Source organism: Pongo pygmaeus, chromosome 6 (genome assembly GCF_028885625.2).
Source record: "Pongo pygmaeus isolate AG05252 chromosome 6, NHGRI_mPonPyg2-v2.0_pri, whole genome shotgun sequence".
NCBI classification, from domain to species: Eukaryota; Metazoa; Chordata; class Mammalia; order Primates; family Hominidae; genus Pongo; species Pongo pygmaeus.
Genome location: NC_072379.2, coordinates 133,473,026 through 133,491,654, shown reverse-complemented (window position 1 = coordinate 133,491,654; position 18,629 = coordinate 133,473,026). Strand labels below are relative to the sequence as shown.

Genomic DNA, 18,629 nt, shown 5'->3' with positions numbered 1-18,629 from the left:
TTTCTGCACATTCCTATATAGTTGGAATATTTCATAAGATTATGAATTATTATAGGACAAACAGAAATGTTCCAGATTAATGGCAATAGTAAGTATCTTTATTGTTTTTCCACCCTACTTCCCAAGGAAATGGCAATAGTAAGTATCTTTATTGTTTTTCCACCCTACTTCCCAAGGAAATGCCACACCTCTCTCAATGAACACTAGCATCTTTGTGGAGTTTGCAGGCTCTGTCATTGACTCTTTGGCACAATGGTGTTGAAGGCAAGGTGTGAGAACAAGACAGGGAATGAGTGGAGACAGGCAAGAAGGAAAGGTGGCAGGAAAAGGCTCAGGAGAAAGAGGATGAACATCAATTGCTATGAGCTCTCCCAGAGCCTGCCTCCTTTTGAAACTTGGTTCAGTCACTTAATACCTGGGTGGCCTTGAGCAAGTTCCTCCTCCCTCCCCTCTACCTCCATTTCCTCTTCCAGCAAATGTGAATAATAAGATGTTAAGAGTACCTACCCCAAAGGGATTATTCTGAGGATTCAATTACTTCACCCACAGGAAAACACTTCAAATTGTGTTCGCGCATAGTACACTCTCAATACATGTTGGTTATGATTATTATTTTTTATTATTGATCTTTACATCCTCGGTGTTGGCAGAGTTTCTGGTGCTTAATAAACATTTGTTCTGATCAGATAAATGGAAAAAGTTGTCATTTGCTTATTCAAGCCATACTTTTCTGTGATATTCTGATCCTAGTTGAACATACAGAAATAAATGTCTAATACAGCACCTCGATTCTGGTCTACAACAGGACCAAGTTCACTGTGATCTTAAATAAGCTTGGCTAAAATGGGACATAAGTGGAGGTAGTCACACTTCAGCGAAGAAAGAGAATCCCCTGTGTAATCTCACCATGAGATTCAACCTCAATATTCTGCATCAAAGGGATAGTCTTCCAAATGAGAGGATCTGCAGAAAAAAAAAAAAAAAGAAAGAAAACAGAGAAACTGTTCCATCAAAGCAACAACTCTGGTTGAGAAGGTATTCTTCCCTGGTGGACTCCATCGTATTTGTGCTCTCTTAGCCTCCTCCCTGCAAGAACATAAGGAGGGTGCCCACACTTTGACCTTCCCTCAAATCGATACGAGGGCTTTGCTAGGAAGGAGGGCAGACAGTGACCAGGGCACTGGAATAAACTCGGAATGACAACTCATGGTAAGCCTGGTGTCAAGTGAGGCGACAGACAAGTCTTGTCCCAATCCATTCTCACAACATCATGAGGTAGGAAACAACAGCAGAATTGACAGCTTGGGAATTGTTATGAGTATTAAATGAGATAATACCACCGGAAAAGGGCTCAGGACCCTGACACATTCTAAGCTAAGGTTCAATGGATGTTAGCTGCGATTAGTATTATCATCTTACTTTATAAGTACAGAAACCAACTTGGAAAAACTAGGAAATTTGCCCAATGTCATATAGCTAATAAACCAGTGTTAAAGTTGGATTTGAGGCCAGGTGTATTTACTGCTGAGCCCACCAACCCACTGCCTCCACCAGAAATGATGCTTATAGGAAGGTAAGCAGTTTAGTTTGGGGGAGAGTCCCATTTTATGTTCACCCTTCCTTTTTACTCTAAGTAGCTACTACTTTGTTAAGCGCCAATAAAAGTAAGCCATTGTAAGATGAGGAAAGGCTCCTATGATACTTAGGGTGGGAAGGATAGATATGGAATATCATGACATGCAAGCAGCACTTGAGATACTGAAACCTTTTTTTTTTCTTCTGAGATGGAGTCTTGCTCTGTCGTCCAGGCTGGAGTGCAGTGGCGCAATCTCAGCCCACTGCAAGCTCTACCTCCCGGGTTCACGCCATTCTCCTGCCTCAGCCTCCCAATTAGCTGGGACTACAGGTGCCCACCACCACACCCAGCTAATTTTTGGTAGAGACGGGGTTTCACCATGTTAGCCAGGATGGTCTTGATCTCCTGACCTCTTGATCTGCCCACCTTGGCCTCCCAAAGTGCTGGGATTACAGCCGTGAGCCACCACGCCCAGCCAAAATCATTTTGAAAAGGTGAAAAATCGTTTTTGGCTATAGAAACATTGAGAGAGATTCAAATTGTCATTGAATTACATAACTGGCAGTAATAAATGCCAGACAACTCTCTTTGATACATTTAATTAGATACATTATTCAGAAAGTATTGCTTGTAAAGAGATGATTTAGAATGCCTGCCCAGCCAGAGTGAAAGCTTTTTTTCATCACTTATCTAAGATTTTAAGTAAAGTTAGCACCACCTCCTTTAAGAGGCATTTGGAGATGATTTAATCCAGCCTCCCTGGGCTTCTTGCTTGAATGCTCTAAACACAATCCCACCTCAGGGACTTTGCACCTGCTGTTATCACTGCCAAGAATGCTGTTCCCCAAAAAATCCATATGGCATGTCCCTCACAGCAAAGTCTCCCTTAACACACCCTGTATAAAGGATCAGTCCCACTACCACCCACCACTTCCTATCCACTTTGCCCTACTTTATTTTTCTGTCTAGCATTTGTTGCTGTCTGACATCTATATTTTGAGTTGATTTATTTCTGTTGCCTCTTCTTCCCTCCCTCCCTAAGCCTGTGGAGGCAGCAACTTTGTACAGTATGATAATCTAAGCACCTAGAAAATGCCTGGCACATAGATGACCACTAGATATTGATTGAATGAATGAATAAATGAATGTTCTGCCTCCTGCCTATTGATAACACACCTTCTGTTGCAATTCTAGCTCTACATCCAGAAGTTCAGACAATGAGCAGCAATTAGAGATGTGTCCCTCACAGTGATTCCCAGGTACTCCAATTTTAACTTTCAAAACTGCCCCAAAATAGTATTTGAAGACACAAGTAGTCCCAGCATCCTTCTAATCCTTCCAACTGACCCTCTACCAGTTTAGAAAAACTCCTGGCAATGCTTCTAGTTAATTCCATGGCACTTACTGCAACACGTTACAGGCCCTCCAGTTTCTGTTGAAGCTGAGTATGGTTGCCATCTCCTCGTCACTCAATTTGAAGTCAAAGACCTGGAAAGGAAGGAGTTCCAATACATCATCAGTAAGGCCATTCTAGCTGTGGCTGGAGACTGCCGGCCATTCTAGCAGGGAGGGAGCTCACATTCACAGCACAAACTGGCCACAGGAGTTTTTCCCATTCTGTCCACAGGATACAAATTTTTCTCTAAATTAGGTCTTACACAAAGACTGCAGTATTTGTAGTGTTCAGTGATCTGGGGGGAGGGTGACCAGGCTCAAAGGCACTAAACCCCAGGTGTGCACAGGCCCTGTGCTCCATGACGGGCCCTTCCAGAGGACGCTGCTCCAAGGACAGTTCACACCTCCTCTGCTGCCGGGAAGTGAGCAGGGAGGCCAGGGCAGTCTGCTCTTGTGTGTGGCCCAGGGCCTAGCTGCTCAGGGGCAACTGAGGGTCTTCTCAGTGGTGTGAGGCACAGCTGTGCTCAGACCTGATAGGGCTTCACCAGGCACTGCCCCCAGGATGTCCTTAGCCCATGGGTCATTAATCTCAGCTCTACCGAGCCTAGCTCCCTGGGCTGGAAAATGATAGGGTGGTGGGAAGGGAGGGGGCCAAAGACAATGCAGCGATGAGGTGAGAAGCCTAGTGAGAAGGCCTGCCTGTCCCCCACTCCACTGAGGAATACCAGGGCTGACCAGCCGGAATCTTACCTGAATGTTCTCAACAATGCGTGCTGGTGTCACAGACTTGGGGATCACAATCACATTCCTCTGGATATGGAAACGGATCAGAACCTATGCGGAAAGGGAACATCAGGCTTCCACTCAGCTCCAAAGACCCCTCCTTTTATGGAAAGGAAGAATAAAACATCTCCGCAGCTCACTGTGGCTTCAGGTACAATCGCTAATACTGACTGAGCCCTTCACAGCTATTAGACTTGTGCCAGTCCTCTGCCTCATTCTCTCCCTTCATCTTAGGGACAACCCTGTGATCTTCATTTTTTAGGAATAAAGAAAGTAGCTTGGGGATCATAAGGCTGATCAGAGGTAGAGTTGGCATCTGCATCCATATCCCTAGACTCCAAAGCTGTACGTTGCCACTGGGTTGTAGGGCTTAACAGGAAGCTGTGAGACAGAAGCTATCTTTGCTTCAGTGACAGCTCTTGTGTTTCCTAGAGGTTCCAACAGACTTCAAAGGAAACACTTTAGAGGACTTCAGCTCCTGTGTTCTTCCCCTTTAAGGAGTCTGTTGAGGACAACACAAGATATGAAACATGAGACTGGAAGAATGAGTTGTTGGATAACAAGAAAAATAAAAATATGGTACCTGGGCTGCGGTTTTTTTGTGCTTTGCCGCAATCTCCTTAATCTTGGGATCCTCCAGCAGGGAAGGGTCCTCTGGCTTGGCCCTAGGGGCAGAAAGATGCTGATGTGAATAATCACCATGGCTACCATGTACAGAAGGACACCACTCCAATGAGGGTCTCAAGACTGATCATCAGAGCCTCTCCATCTGGGAGATCGGCAGGAGGACCTGGAAACTTGGGTCCTACCCCTGGGCTCTGAAGCCTCAGCATTTTGCAAAGCCTGGTTCACCCTTGGGTGGCTGAACTGGAAATATTCCCAGAGGGTCAAGCATGTCACCCTTGTTGTTGTTGTTGTTTAATTCCCATTTCTTCCCACTGTCATCCCATTTGCGTGTACCAAACATGTTACCTTACACACATTTTTCTTTCCAGTAACTTATGGACCCATACAAATATTTACCAATTATAAAATAATGTTTTTAAGATTATCAAGAGAAAGACCCACCACTTGGAAGCCTCACCAAGGTCTATCCGGAGAGCCCAGGGGGCTGTAGGCCGTAATGGTGATGCCCTTGGAGTGGCAGTACTGGATCAGTTTCTCCTGTGTGAGGTATGGGTGACACTCAACCTGCAACAGCAAACAATCCTCATCACAGGGAAAGCTGGCTCTGTTGTGAGTTGTTCACAGGGAGTTCTACACACAAAAAAAGACCACCAAGCAAAGGCCAAACACCTGCCCACTGCGATACTTGCTAAATCACCCATGAGATCAGCCTCACACCGCCCCAAAGTGTCCTGATCACTGACCCCTGAGATGACACTCAGGGCAGAGCATTGAACATTCCTCCCAATGTTTAAGAAGTAATAGGGCAAGATCCTTACCCTTATGCTGAACAGAATTTACCTGGTTAGTCACTGGTTTATATTTCAGTCCAGGTTTGTTCAAGAGCTTCTCGATCTGGAAGTGGCTGAAATTGGAGACCCCAAGGGCTTTCACCAGCCCCTCGTCCACCAGCTCCTCCATGGCCTGTCATAGAAAGGAATATCTTATGGGCAGCTCCAGAGGGACTACAGGGATCCTGGCTTGGCTTAGTCCTCCCTGAGGCAGAAATTGCTAAAGGATCCACCGCAACAGGGTTAGCCGAAGCATTCACAGGAAATTTCAGTCCGGGGCCTGGGTGCCCATCAGTGATTGGTTCCAGCCCTACTGCCCCTCCCCAGCCCAAGAAAAACTAGGAGTAACAGGTAAAGATTTTATGTTCTTGCCACTCTCACCTTACACATGAAGAAACACATAAAAAATTAAACTTCTGTACACAGGGGAAATATGAAAGTTTTGTAATGCAAAAAAATAAAAAGTGAATAAAAATCAACATTTTCAAGCTTATGAGATGATTTAATTTTTAATGAATCCAAATGATAGCAGGGAGGTACTGTTGTGTGTGTGCATTGCACACCCAAACCTGGGCAAGCTGTGTTAGTCAGGAAGAGGCTGCAGCATATGAAGAAGCCTCACTTGTGGGTCCTGAGTCACTGTCTCCCACACTAAGCATGCTTTGGTTTGCAGGAAGGTCATGCATTCAGATTACACCCTGGCAGGGGCACCTGGCCATGGAGCTGTGTGGGGCTGAAACCTGACCCACTGTTTGCATATCCAGCCATGCTTCCTGGCACAGAAACTGCATGGACACGCAAGGAAGGGAATCTTTGTATAATTTTTACCCTATATTGGGCATTTTCCAAACTTGCCCAAAGACACCATATATGTTAGTAGCAGCCTCTAATGCAACATGTATTTAGTAGCCATCTATTACATGTTCCAGATCCTGCCCAGCAGTTGTCAGGATGTAAAGGTATACAATGTGCTTCCTTTTTCTGGGATTCTTATAGTCCAATTAAAGGGCTAGAGTTCCCTTCTATGGAGCCATCAATCGTGACACTGAGGCTGCCTCAGATAACATGACAGTGGCATAGACAGAGTCAGAAAGGGCAGAGAAGGAAGAGATTCACACAGCCTGCAGTTGTCAGGGGAGTCCTTCAGGTAGAGTATAAGCTGGGCCTCAAAAAAAAAGAAAGAGAGAGAAAGAAAAGAGGGAAAAACATGAGCATATGACACAGGAAAGCAGGAGCAAAGCTCAGAGGCAGGGATAAGCATGACATGTTCAGGGAACACTTTATCCAGCCCTTCTCAACTTTGGCTGCAATTTGGAATCACCAGGGAGCTTTAAAAAATACTAGCTGGATGCAGTGGCTCATGACTGTAATCTCAGCACTTTGGGAGGTGACAGGAGGATTGGAACAGGGGTTTTGGGCCTAGGTTTGAGTAACCTAGGGTAAGTTTTTTAACTCTTGTAGGCCTTAGTTTTCTCTTCTTAAAAAAGGTTTTATAATACCTACTAATAATATATACGTTTCTGATATATATTATCAGAGGCTGAGACAGGAGGATTGCTTGAGGCCAGGTGTTGGAGACCATCCTGGGCAACATAGCGAGACCCTGTCTCTACAAAAAGAAATTTTTTTAATTAGCTGGATGTGGTGGCATGTGCCTCTGATCCCAGCTACTTGGGAGGATTGCTTGAGCCCAGGAGACCGAGGCTGCACTAAACTATGATCATGCCATTGTACTCCAGCCTGGGCAACAGAGCGAGACTCTCTCTAAATTAAAAAAAAAAAAAGATTACCAGTGCCTGGATTTCACCCCCTAGAGTTTCTTAAGATTTTATCTGAGTTGTATTCTAGACACTGGGATTTTTAAACTCCTCAGGTGATTCTAATGTATAGCCACGTTGAGAACCACTAGCATACATGAAGTTATCCAAATTGGGCAGTAGAGTTTAGAAGCTATGAAATCATTAGGTTTCCCAAAATTTCAGATGGGGCAATTAGATAATTTAAAAGTTTTTGTGCATCATAGGTCAGGTTAGTTTTCCTGTATTAGAATTTGACTTCTTTATACTTTTTTCCTCCTCTCTGCTTCAAGGTGGTCAGTGAGGTTTCTACTGAACTGGTTGTGGGTCTACATAAACATCCAACGCTTACATATTCAAGCCTGCTCATTTCAAATCAGAGCCTCTGACCTTGATCACTGATATGTTTTCATGCCTTTCAAATGTTTTATTTAGCAGTCGTTCTTGTATTCATTCAAAAAACATAGCACTGCGAGAAGCAGGCTACGTTGACATACTTGCCATACTTCATGTCATCATAGGAGTTAAGGCAAAAAAATCTTATCATATGTAATGCAAATAGCCAGGTGCAGTGGCTCACATCTGTAATCTGAGCACTTTGGGAGGCCAAGACAGGTGGATCCCTTGAGGTCAGGAGTTCGAGACCAGACTGGCCAACATGGTGAAACCCCATCTCAACTAAAAATACAAAAATTAGGCAGGCGTGGTGGCACGCACCTCTAGTCCCAGCTACTCAGGAGGCTGAGGCAGGAGAATGGCTTTTACTTGGTAGAGGGAGGTTGCAGTGAGCCAAGATCGTGCCACTGCACTCCAGCCTGGGTGACAGAGTGAGACTGTCTAAAACAACAACAACAACAACAAAAAGCATTAATCCACAATGCTTTTGAACAAGCTTTTGTGGATTAATGCTTTTGAACAAACAATACACAGAAAAAGCTACATTTAATTGAATCATATCAATTGTAAGCATTTCAGAAAGTTGAAACATATATATTTTTGCTTGTAAAACACAATACAAACTCGCAACTACATGCACCCCTACACAGACAGCTACCAAAATAACACGATTAACTCTTGGAGTCATATGCCACTGTTCATTTATAACTTATTCCTCCACTTCATTCTCTACTACCATTTGCAAAAGGGTATAAATAATAAAAAATGACCAGAGAAAATGTTCACCCCTTCATTCATTTTGAATGTGAATGATGTGAAACAGGTCATGGTTAGATCTGAGAAGCAGGGCACTCAGGCTTCCTGATTTCTGGATGTGTCTTCACTGCCTGCCAAGCACCATGCTGATGGCTTTGATGGTTGGACTTGTGATTCAGATGAGTCTGGGTCCGATCCCAGCTCTGCCACACACATTGTGACATGACCTGGGCAAGTCATCAAACAATCTAGGTTTCAAATATCATTATTTATAAATGGTGATGTTAACACTGTCTCTTAGGGTTAGATGATTAAATGGGCTTCATGACTAATGTTCCTGGCATGTAAACCATCTTCATCTTTATCACACACTGAAAGATATATATTGGTATTATGTATTATAAGACTTCTTTTTTAAGAAGAGAAAACTGAGCCCTACATGAGTTACAAAACTGACCCTAGGTCACTCAGCTGCTGTGAGCAAACCCAGGCCCAAACCCTCTGTTCCAAATGCCTTGCCCTGGTTAGAGAACAGCATGTGTAATCCCCAAAGTGGGGTACATTGTATTTCCAGTCTTATGTGAAGACTCAGTATTAGCCTTGAAATATAAATAGTATCAGATGCACCCAAAAGCCAAAGGTGATGAGGAAGATACTAGAAGAGCTAGAGAATCACAATGATGAAATTAGAAAGCATCAGGCACATGGCCACGTTCATATCAATGGGAATCTCATGGATAACTGAAGATTTCTCTCCCAGCACACTTAGAGGAAGCTGGAACCTACCTCCCAGGCATCCAAGAATGTTGCTTTTCCACCGATGGCATTACCTTTATCATCTTTGGGGAAAAGGTCATCCCCAGACTGTAAACACAGAATGAAAAGTTTACTGGAATCTGCATCAGGACACTTGGTTCTGTTCAACAAAGTTGCAGGATCCTGACTCTTGCTAAATACCACATCTGCATACCACTTTTTCAAGCTCTGGAGTACATACTAGAAGAATGTGAGTTTAAATAAAATGTATCTACTGTAGCATATTAATATTTTAGAAATGACTGGATTGACTTTAAGATTTGCTGCTAGTACATTCCAGATGTCCATTATCATGATGGACATTAACCTCATACACCTAGATCCCATATACACCCAAGGGCAAACTTTCATTTCAGTATCACTGGATAAGGATTAGATATCCAAGCTGTGGTTCTCTGGAGAAGATATTGGCCAACTTCTATCCTTGCAGCCTCTAGAAGAGGCGTGGAATTAGGGGTGGCAGGTCATCATCACTCCAGCTGGTCAAGAGGGGAGAGAGCTGGAAATTTGTCTCTCCCACCCCTCAGGAGTAGGTAAGAGCAGAGCCCCAGGCAGTGGGTGCCGGGATCACTACTGGCTTCCTTCCAGCATCAGCGTACTTGGGCTTTTCTCCAAGATGCCACTCCCAGGTGTACTTTGCTTAATAAGATAATTAAGCCCTGGAATATAGTTATGCAAGAGTAACCCAAGAGATTTCCTGGGAGGGCAACCCTGGGGCGTGGAATCAAGACAAAGGTGATATGGCAGTTGCAACTTGTCTGGGCTGCCAGAAATCATGTCTTCTCTCAGACATAACTGCAAGAAAACCCAGGCATGTAGCCACCTCAGCAGCACACATGGCCTCAGCTTCCCTTCCAGGCAGTGTGTTTCTACTCCAAGGTCTCTTCCTGACCACCTGCCATTCCCAATTATGAAGTGCAAGTCCTCCTGCTCCAGTCCACACCACCCCGCAGCCCTGGTGCAGCTACTATTTTCTGGCACCTGCTTAGAAACTAGAGGCTGAGAAAGAGAGTGTCTTAAACCTTGAATCCCTGTGGCCAGTGAATAAGATAGACGTCCAGATAGCTCAGCTTCAGGTCCTTGAGGGTCTTCTCAAAGGCTTTCCTCACAAGGGGTCTCTCAAAGAAAGTAGGCCACACCTGCAAAGAGTGTAGCAATGAGCTATTGATACCGGGAAAAGGAAGGGCCACATTATACTCATCGTCCCTGCTTTTTGATTTGCATCCTGATCTAAACCGGCACAAGCCATTTGCAACAAAGCTGATTAAGATCCACGACACAGTGTGGAACATCACCAGGGTTCAGCACACCGATGACATGTCTTAAGTGTTAAAAGCAATTGACTTTTTCAACTCTCCTAGTACTCTATATGTGTCTCAGATCATTGAAGTAAATGTGGCCACAGATTTTAAATTTGTTTACCTGTCTCAGTCTCTTCCTCAGATGTGGGCTCTCTGAGAGCAGGAATTGTGTGTAGCTTTTAAATGTCAAGCGTTCTTAGGCCTTTGGGAGCAGATGGTCCTTTATCTGACCTATCTGATAGGTCACTTATCAAACCTATAAGGCCCCAAGTGATAATTTTACAAAGGCTTTATCCAGACTTGGCTGCTACACAGTGAGGTCTATTTGTCCTACAAGATGTGTGCATTTTCCAAGTACCTAGAACTAGTGTTATTTTTTTTTCAGCAAGTTGTGTATAATATAGATCCAGTGATTCTCAGTCCTCTCACACCCAACATCCTCTTCTTTTTTATAACACTTTATACCTCACCTTTTACTAGACTGAAAAAAGAAATTCATATGTGACAATAGAAAAGTGCCCCTACCATTTTCCAAAATGCCCCCTGGCTGAGAGCCTCAGGGGCACAGTCAATGAGCTCACAGTTCTGAAAGGGAGGCTGCAGATCAAGACCTGCCTGCACCTTTGGCCTCTGACTGCCTCTGGGCAGATGGTAGATCCCTCTGATGGGGAACAGGAAGGCCCAGGGCAGTGCAGGGCTCCATGGAACCAAGCCCACTGTGGGAAAACCAGCCTACAGGCAGGTGGGGCAGCCATGACATGTTCAAATATCAATAACGGCTTGGAGTATGGATAGTATTGTATTCACGGATGTTATCAAGGCAGAGATGAAAAGGGGTACATGTAGAAAAGGCTGACAGAGTTCTTGCTGCCAACCCGAACCAGATACTTCTGCCTGCCTTGAAGTGAAGGCCTCCCACCAAATGCACCATTGCACCTTGCTGACAATGAACAGGTCCTCCCGCTTCACAGCCTTCTCTTGGATCTTCTCTTGGATGGCTTCCCCCACCTCATGTTCATTCTGATAGACATAGGCACAGTCAATGTGGCGATATCCTGCATCAATGGCCACCGTCACTGCTTCTTTCACTTTGCCGAGAGGAGACTGAAAGGCAAAAGAAAAGCCCATCACATATGTATTTTTCTTTAAGAGATGGGGCCCTGCCGTGTTGCCCAGGCTGGCCTCACACTCCCAGGTTCAAGCAACCCTCCCACCTCCCGATTAGCTAGAATTACACCACACTCAGCAACCATCATATTCTCTTATCCCCAGACCACCTTCAACAGGCTGTCCCACACGGCCCAGTTTCTCCAAACCAAGGCTTCACTGGGGTCTCCTTTGCCAGGAGATATCTGGGAGGATACACACTTTACAAAACTTTTCAAAAGAAAAGAAGGAAAGTGAATTATTTTATGATTATGTCCTTATGTCCTATCCTAGCTAAAAGTCAGTTCCCTTCTCATCCAGGTTAGTCCTGAAATGTCTTCAGGTGTGCGGGGGTGCAGATGGCTCCACTACAACTTTCTGACGACCCAGATGAAAGCTTGACTCTAAATAACCCAGAGGGATTTTCAGACAATTTCCCCAAATGGTGATAAGGATCCGGATAACGGTCATTACAGCATCAATCCAGATTTGATCACTTACTGGGTGTGTGGGTCTAAGCAGGTGATTCAATCTCTCTAAACCTTGTCTGCAAAATGGAAAAAAAAAAAAATAGCACCAGCCTCATGAGGCCTTTGTGGTGATGAGATGCTGTGATGAATATTAAGTTTTTTGCACATTACCTGACACACAGTAAAGTTCAGCAGAGGCCGTCATTATGCAATGATCGTTTCAGAAAAAAAGGAGAAATAGAAAACCTTATAGGAATAGAGTTTGTTTTCCATTCCTGTAAAAAGAAAGAGAGAGGGAAGGAGAATGAGAGAGAGGGAGAGAAAGAAGGGAAGGAAAGAAAAGAAAAGAAAGACAAAGAAGAAAAGAAGGGAAATAGAATTATCACATTTTGTTCTAACCTAGCCACACCAATGATGGGGGCAAAAAGCACTTAAAACTTGATCTCTCACAAAATAGTCTTTTAAACCTCTTCAATTGTGAGATAGCAAACATTGAAAAGTACACAAAACAGAGATGCACAGCTACCCTACCATCTGGACAAGAAACAGGCTGCTGCAAGGCACCCAGAAGCAGCCCTGTGCCCCCAACTGCTAAGCTACACCCTTCTTCACCTCCACTGCTAAGGTCATAATCCTTTAGTCTATCATCCCCACGTGTTGAAGACAGCTCCCTTCATAATTCTTTCATTCAATTCCAAAATTCTGAAACTGTCTGGTAAACTTACCCAGGGTGAGTAGATTCCCTGGCGATCTGGAAGTGATTATTTATTCCATTTATATAGGATTGAGGGTCTGATTTTGGGCAAATCTTGCTATTCAAGCAAGAGACGCTGTGCATGAATCAAGCTGGAAGTCCTTTGTTCATCCAGATACACCCAGAATGTATCCTGAGAATGACCCAGTGCTGCAGCAGAGGGTCCTAACCTCTAGCTCAGGACGGAAGAGGAGAAAAATTAGGGTGCACAGAAGGAAAGAGAGCCAGAGGCAGAAGTCTCAGCAGGGATATTAGCCATGAGGGACAGGAGAGAAGAACTCCAAAGATTGCTTCTCGTCACTAGTTAGGGTAGTGCTATCATGGATGAAAATGGCAAAGAAGGCAGAGGGAGATGGTGATGGAACAACTTGAAACTTAGCCTAAGAGAGGCTCAGGAACCTGCCTCACTGAGTCCTGGATGTGCCTTACCACCTTTTGCCAGCTGTCATTAACACAGCCGGGTGGCGATCACGACTCTCAGCCCAGGCTCTCTGCAGCCCCAGCATGTTTCAGATTTCAGTGTGTACAGGAACCACGTAGGGATCTTGTGAAAGTGCAGATGCCCATTAGGTAGCCTGGGGTGGAGCCTGAGACTCTGCATTTTGTTTCTCTCTGTCTCTCTCTCTTTCTCTGTGTCTCTTTCTCTCTTTCTTTCTTTCTTGGATCTCACTCTGTTGCCCAGACTGGAGTGCAGTGGCACAATCACTGCTCACTGCAGCCTTGACCTCTCAGGCTCAACACTCAATCTCCACCTCAGCCTCCCAAGTGGCTGGGACTACAGGTGCGTGCCACCATGCCCAGAAAATTTATTTAGTTTTGTAGAACTGGGTTCTTGCCATGTTGCCCAGGCTGGTCTCCAACTCCTGGGCTCAAGCAATCCTCCTGTCTGGATTTCCCAAAGTGCTGGGATTACAGGCATGAGCCACCACATCCGGCCAGTTTGCATTTCTAACGAGTTTGCAGGTCATAGGGATGTTGCTAGCCCAAGTCCCACACCGTGATCTGCAAAGGGGTGCCAAGGACTTCAGGCTCTGTATCCTCTCCTCAACCACCCAGCCCACAACAAATCCACAGCCAAGACTCTGTGGAAACGTTGAGCCCAATTAAGTGTCCTAGAGCCAGAGAGAGAAACTGCCCTGGAAAACAATTTTAAGTCCAACAGCTGCTTGAAATTTGATACTTGCTAGAGAAGCTCTCATCACTGCTGGGAAAGCCAGCCTTGGAGCTTTGCAGCCTGAATCAGCTCTGAGAAAAGAAAGCAACCTGAGTCCCAGCTCCAGGGCTGAATCTCACCTCTCCAAACCCCTGCCCGACCTCCAGGCTTTCCTGGCTGAATGCAGAAAGAGAAAACACCCAAACGCCCCTCCAGAGAGGGTGTGCAAAGATTTGCATATTTACCTTCCAAGTGCCCAGGCCCACAATGGGCATCTTGGCTTTGGTACTGAGCTCCACAAAGGTGGCCATGGTTGGTGCAGAAATGATTCTGAGTGAGCAGGTAGAAGTCTCACGTCCTGCTTTCTGTTGCTGTTTTTGAGACAGTCTTGCTCTGTCGCCGAGGCTAGAATGCAGTGGTGCGATCTCAGCTCACTGCAACCTCTGTCTCCTGGGTTCAAGCAATTCTCCTGCCTCAGCCTCCCGAGTAGCTGGGATTACAGGCACCCACCGTGACTCCCGGCTAATTTTTATATTGTTAGTAGAGACAGGCTGGTCTCAAACTCCTGACCTCAGGTGATCCGCCCACCTCGGCCTTCCAAAGTGCTGGGATTACAGGCGTGAGCTACTGTGCCTGGCCACATGCTGCTTAAGAAGGCTGGTGCTATCTACAGTGGGAGGAGTTGGAGCCTGGCCACAGTAGCTTCCCCGCCTTAACCAAACAGGAAATCCATTCCAGGCTTTTGTGAGATTGGGGATTCTGTGAATGAATTATTAAACATGACAATCTTGTGCAAAGTTCTTTCTTAGGTGACAGGATCATTGGAGTTTCTGCTTGTTCAGGATGAGTCAACAAATTCAACACAGCCAAAAGTTGGAAAGTAGGGAGGGAGAGAGAAAGGAAAGAAAGAAGAGTTGGGGGAAGGAGGGAAAGAAGCCTGGCCAACATAGTGAAACCCTGTCTCTACTAAAAATACAAAAATTAGCCGGGCGCGGGGGCACATGTCTGCAATCCCAGCTACTTGGGAGGCTGAGACAGGAGAATCACTTGAACCTGGGAGGCGGAGGTTGCAGTGAGCCGAGATTGTGCCACTGCACTCCAGCCTGGGCGACAGACGGTGAGACCCTGTCTCAAAAAAAAAGAAAGAAAGAAAGAAGGGAAGGCAGGAAGGAAGGCAGGAAGGAAGGAAGGAAGGAGGGAGAGAGGGAGGGAGGAAGGAAGGAAGGAGAGAAAGAAAGCAAAGCAAAGAAGGAAGAAAAAACAAGGGCTTTCTTTCCCTGTGATGGTTTCTTCAGTGAAATGGGAGTCTAGGGAGGAGAGGTGAGAAGCAGTGTTTCAATGTTAAAAGTTGCAATTGCAGGTTCAGTGCGGAGATGATCAAATCCTGACCTGATTGGAGTCAGCTGTAGCTAGTTGGTAGTCAGCAATCTAGGGAACATGATACAGGCCTGTGCCATGCTGTGACACGCCATGACAGGCCAGGGCCACGTCACAGCATCTGTTTCAGCCTGCAGGTAGTGGGTTTTTCTGTCTTTTACATGTTATTGTTTATGAGTTGGCTTTGGTTGAATCTTGAAATGGAATTGAATCTCTAGGCTGTGGCTTATGACAGCTCATGGAAGGCAGTTGGCATGATATTTTGCACCTATGAGTGAAAAATCTTTTACTTCATTGATGTTTGTTAAATTATCTACTTCAACTTTAATAATACATGCATGGTCCGGGCATGGTGGCTCACGCCTGTAATGCCAGCACTTTGGGAGGCCGAGGCAGGTAGATCACTTGAGCTCAGGGGTTTGAGACCAGCCTGGCCAACATGGTGAAACCCTGTGTCTGCTAAAAATCCAAAAATTAGCCAGGCATGCTGGCACGTACCTATAGTCCCAGCTGCTTGGGAGGCCTGAGAATCACTTGAACCTGGGAGGTGGAGAGTGCAGTGAGCCAAGATCGTGCCACTGCACTCCAGCCTGGGCAACAGAGACAGACTCTGTCCCAAAAATAAATAAATAAATACATGCATGCCTCATAATCTGGTGGCCACAAAGTCTCCTGGATATGCACTTGCGGCACCTTATTTTCCCAGTGTATACTGGATGACATGCAGTGCTAGTATAGTTAAAATAGTAAATCGTTAGTGACTGTCAACATAAATAACAGAGAGAGGTCCCTACAAGAAAAATATTTCTCTGGGAATAGACCACTGCAATGGGAATATGCATGCCACAGTAAACTATGTGTATATTTGGGGAAATAAAGGAAGACAAAATTTTTCAAGGAAAAAATGAGGAGTATCTAATGGCTTTGAAATAATTAGCCTTGGCTCCAAAGATCAGTCATGAAAGTGGTGTTAGTGTGAGTTGGACATGCAGCTGTTCAGAGGTCCTTGCAGCGTATGTTTTGTGTTCAGTTGCAGTGGCCTTTGCTCAAGGTTGTGGTTTTTGCTGTCTTTCGTGGTACTTTTGGTTTTCAGGTGTACAACCATTAGAACCCTCTTTTCATGGTCTTCCCACCTGTATTTGTCCGAGTCTTTTGTTTGTTTTTTAACATTAGTGACTCCATTTTGACTCTGACCATTTTCATGTGATGCACGGAATAAAGAAATGTGTATTATTCATAATAATATTCCTTCTAGAAACACTTAACTATGAATCGGTGAGGGATATCTTTTTTAGATAATTGAGATTAAGAAGGTATATCGATTAGCTGTTTTCGTGTAACAAACCAACTGGTTGTAACAGCAACCATTTATTTGCTCATGATTTTGTGGGTTGGCAATTTGGGCAGGAATCAGCTGATAAGCCGATCTCAGAACCACGTGGTGTTCAGCTGGGTTTTCTCACCTCTGTGGGCTTCACTGGGGTGGACTGGGATGTCAGGGAAGGCAGGGACCCCTCTTCACATGTTTTTCGTTTTCCATGAGGCTAATATGGACTTGTTAATAGGTAGCAGCATTGTAGGAGGCCTACTCTTGGAATGTGTACAGTGTGACTTCTGTCGCCTTCTATTGATCAAAGCAAGTCTCAAGGCCAGGACAGGGCCAAGGTGTAGGGAAATAGATTCCACCTCTTGAGGGGATTTGTTACACAGAATTATGGCTATTCTTAATCAACCCCAGAAGTTTTCATAAGAGTTTTGACTAGCTACTTTCTAGCTTCATGAATTTACCAATCTATTCCTGGTTTTGTACCTTTAAGAAACTCTCATTTTTTAAATCTGATGAATATATGTGCATAAGAAGTTTTACTTTGTTAAAATTAAATACATACAAAATTGAGAGAAAATTATTTTTAGAAGGAAAATGAACGAGTAGTGCCGCTTTTCATTCTCATCTATTTCTCTAAGAAACAGAGGAAGCAGCAACTAATATATCTGAAACAGGGAGGAAAAGAACAATTCCAAGAATTGTGGGAGTGCAGAGAAGTTTCTGGGCAGAACAGTGTGAGCCAAGGGGAGGAAGCGACTAAGATACACTGGAAGAACGGGAGGAAGCCAGTGTGGGGACGCTCAGAGAGTAGACTTACAGGGTGCCCAGCAGAGTTAAAGCTAGAGTGATATGCAGGTACCAGAGGGTCAGGAGCTGCAAAGCTGTGATCACGGAGTTGGCTTTACCATGAAGGTAACAAAACTTGACCTTCAGTCGCCCTCACTTGCATGAGCACCATCTTAGGCTTTGTACCTAACATTGAATTCTTAATTTTGATCACAAAATCTGAATCCACTGTGCATGTTAACATTTTTTATCTTTATTTGAGAGCACCAAAGTTTTGTTTTTTAATTTTTCAAAAATCTTTTTATTATGAAATATTTTGAAAATATGCAAAACTACACGTCCCCACCTTCTCTCCTTGTGCTCTATTTGTTATCTGGGTGTGGTGGCTCACACCACCTGTAATCCCAGCTCTTTGGGAGGCTGAGGCAGGAGGACCACTTGAGGCCAGAAGCAACATAATGAGGCCCTCTCTATGAAAAATACAAGAAACAATTAGCCGGGCATGGTGACACATGCCCATAGTCTCAGCCACTCAGGAGGCTGAGGCCAGATGATTGCTTGAGCCCGGGAGCCTGGATGACAGAGTAAGACATTGTCTCAAAAAAAAAAGCCAAAAAACAAACAAACAAAAAAAAAAATCACTTTTTCTCTATAGTTTCCCGCCCTCTGGATTCTGCTGATTATTGCATTCCCAGAAATGTATTTATCATATCACTTTATCCCCCAAGTATCTTGGCAACACTTAATAAGACCTAGAGGCTTGATAAAATTCAGATCCAACTTTTGTTTTGTTTTGTTTTGTTTTTTGGCTACTTCCTATACGTTGTATCCTATTCCGGTGGAATGACTGGCTGCCTCTTTATTTGTATTTATTTATTTGTATTATTTATAGTAGTCACTGATGATCATTACTTAAATCCATTATTTCATTACTTTACAAAACAGTGAAATACTAATTACATCATTCTTTCTTCATGTATTAGCTGGCATACTTCTTTAAGGAGAAATTTCTCCTAATCAATTATTTAGCTACCCTGAGGTATAGTTTGAATAAGAACACTGAATAATGATTGATTCATTCTTTTATTTTAGTTTTTAAAATGAGGTTTCCAAGCACCCTCCAAGGTGACTGATTAGTTGTCATTTAGTGTTATTTGAATTCATGAATTTAAATATATGTTATAATTTAAATAAATGTTATAATCTATTGCTATTCTTATTGATGCCCAAATTATCCTCTTTGCCACTAAGAGCACTTCAAATTGGCTTCTGCATTCTTTTCATGTAATCTTTATAGTCTTTGGTAACTTCATTGCTTTCCTGTTCCAGACCTACATTTA

The 18,629-nt window shown here is 44.2% G+C and overlaps 1 protein-coding gene across 1 annotated transcript; it reads right to left on the bottom strand.

Annotated features, from left to right (window-relative positions):
* Positions 1 to 600: 600 nt before the first annotated feature.
* Positions 601 to 14,470, bottom strand: AKR1B10 (aldo-keto reductase family 1 member B10). The gene is made up of 10 exons (XM_054494600.2): positions 14,045 to 14,470; positions 11,213 to 11,380; positions 9,998 to 10,114; positions 8,946 to 9,023; positions 5,222 to 5,344; positions 4,839 to 4,945; positions 4,338 to 4,419; positions 3,722 to 3,805; positions 2,982 to 3,064; positions 601 to 963 (listed from the first exon to the last, which is right to left on the bottom strand). Exons 1-10 carry the CDS (start codon positions 14,108 to 14,110, stop codon positions 921 to 923), a joined length of 951 nt encoding a protein of 316 aa, XP_054350575.1. The 5' UTR covers positions 14,111 to 14,470; the 3' UTR covers positions 601 to 920.
* Between the last annotated feature and the right edge of the window lie 4,159 nt (positions 14,471 to 18,629).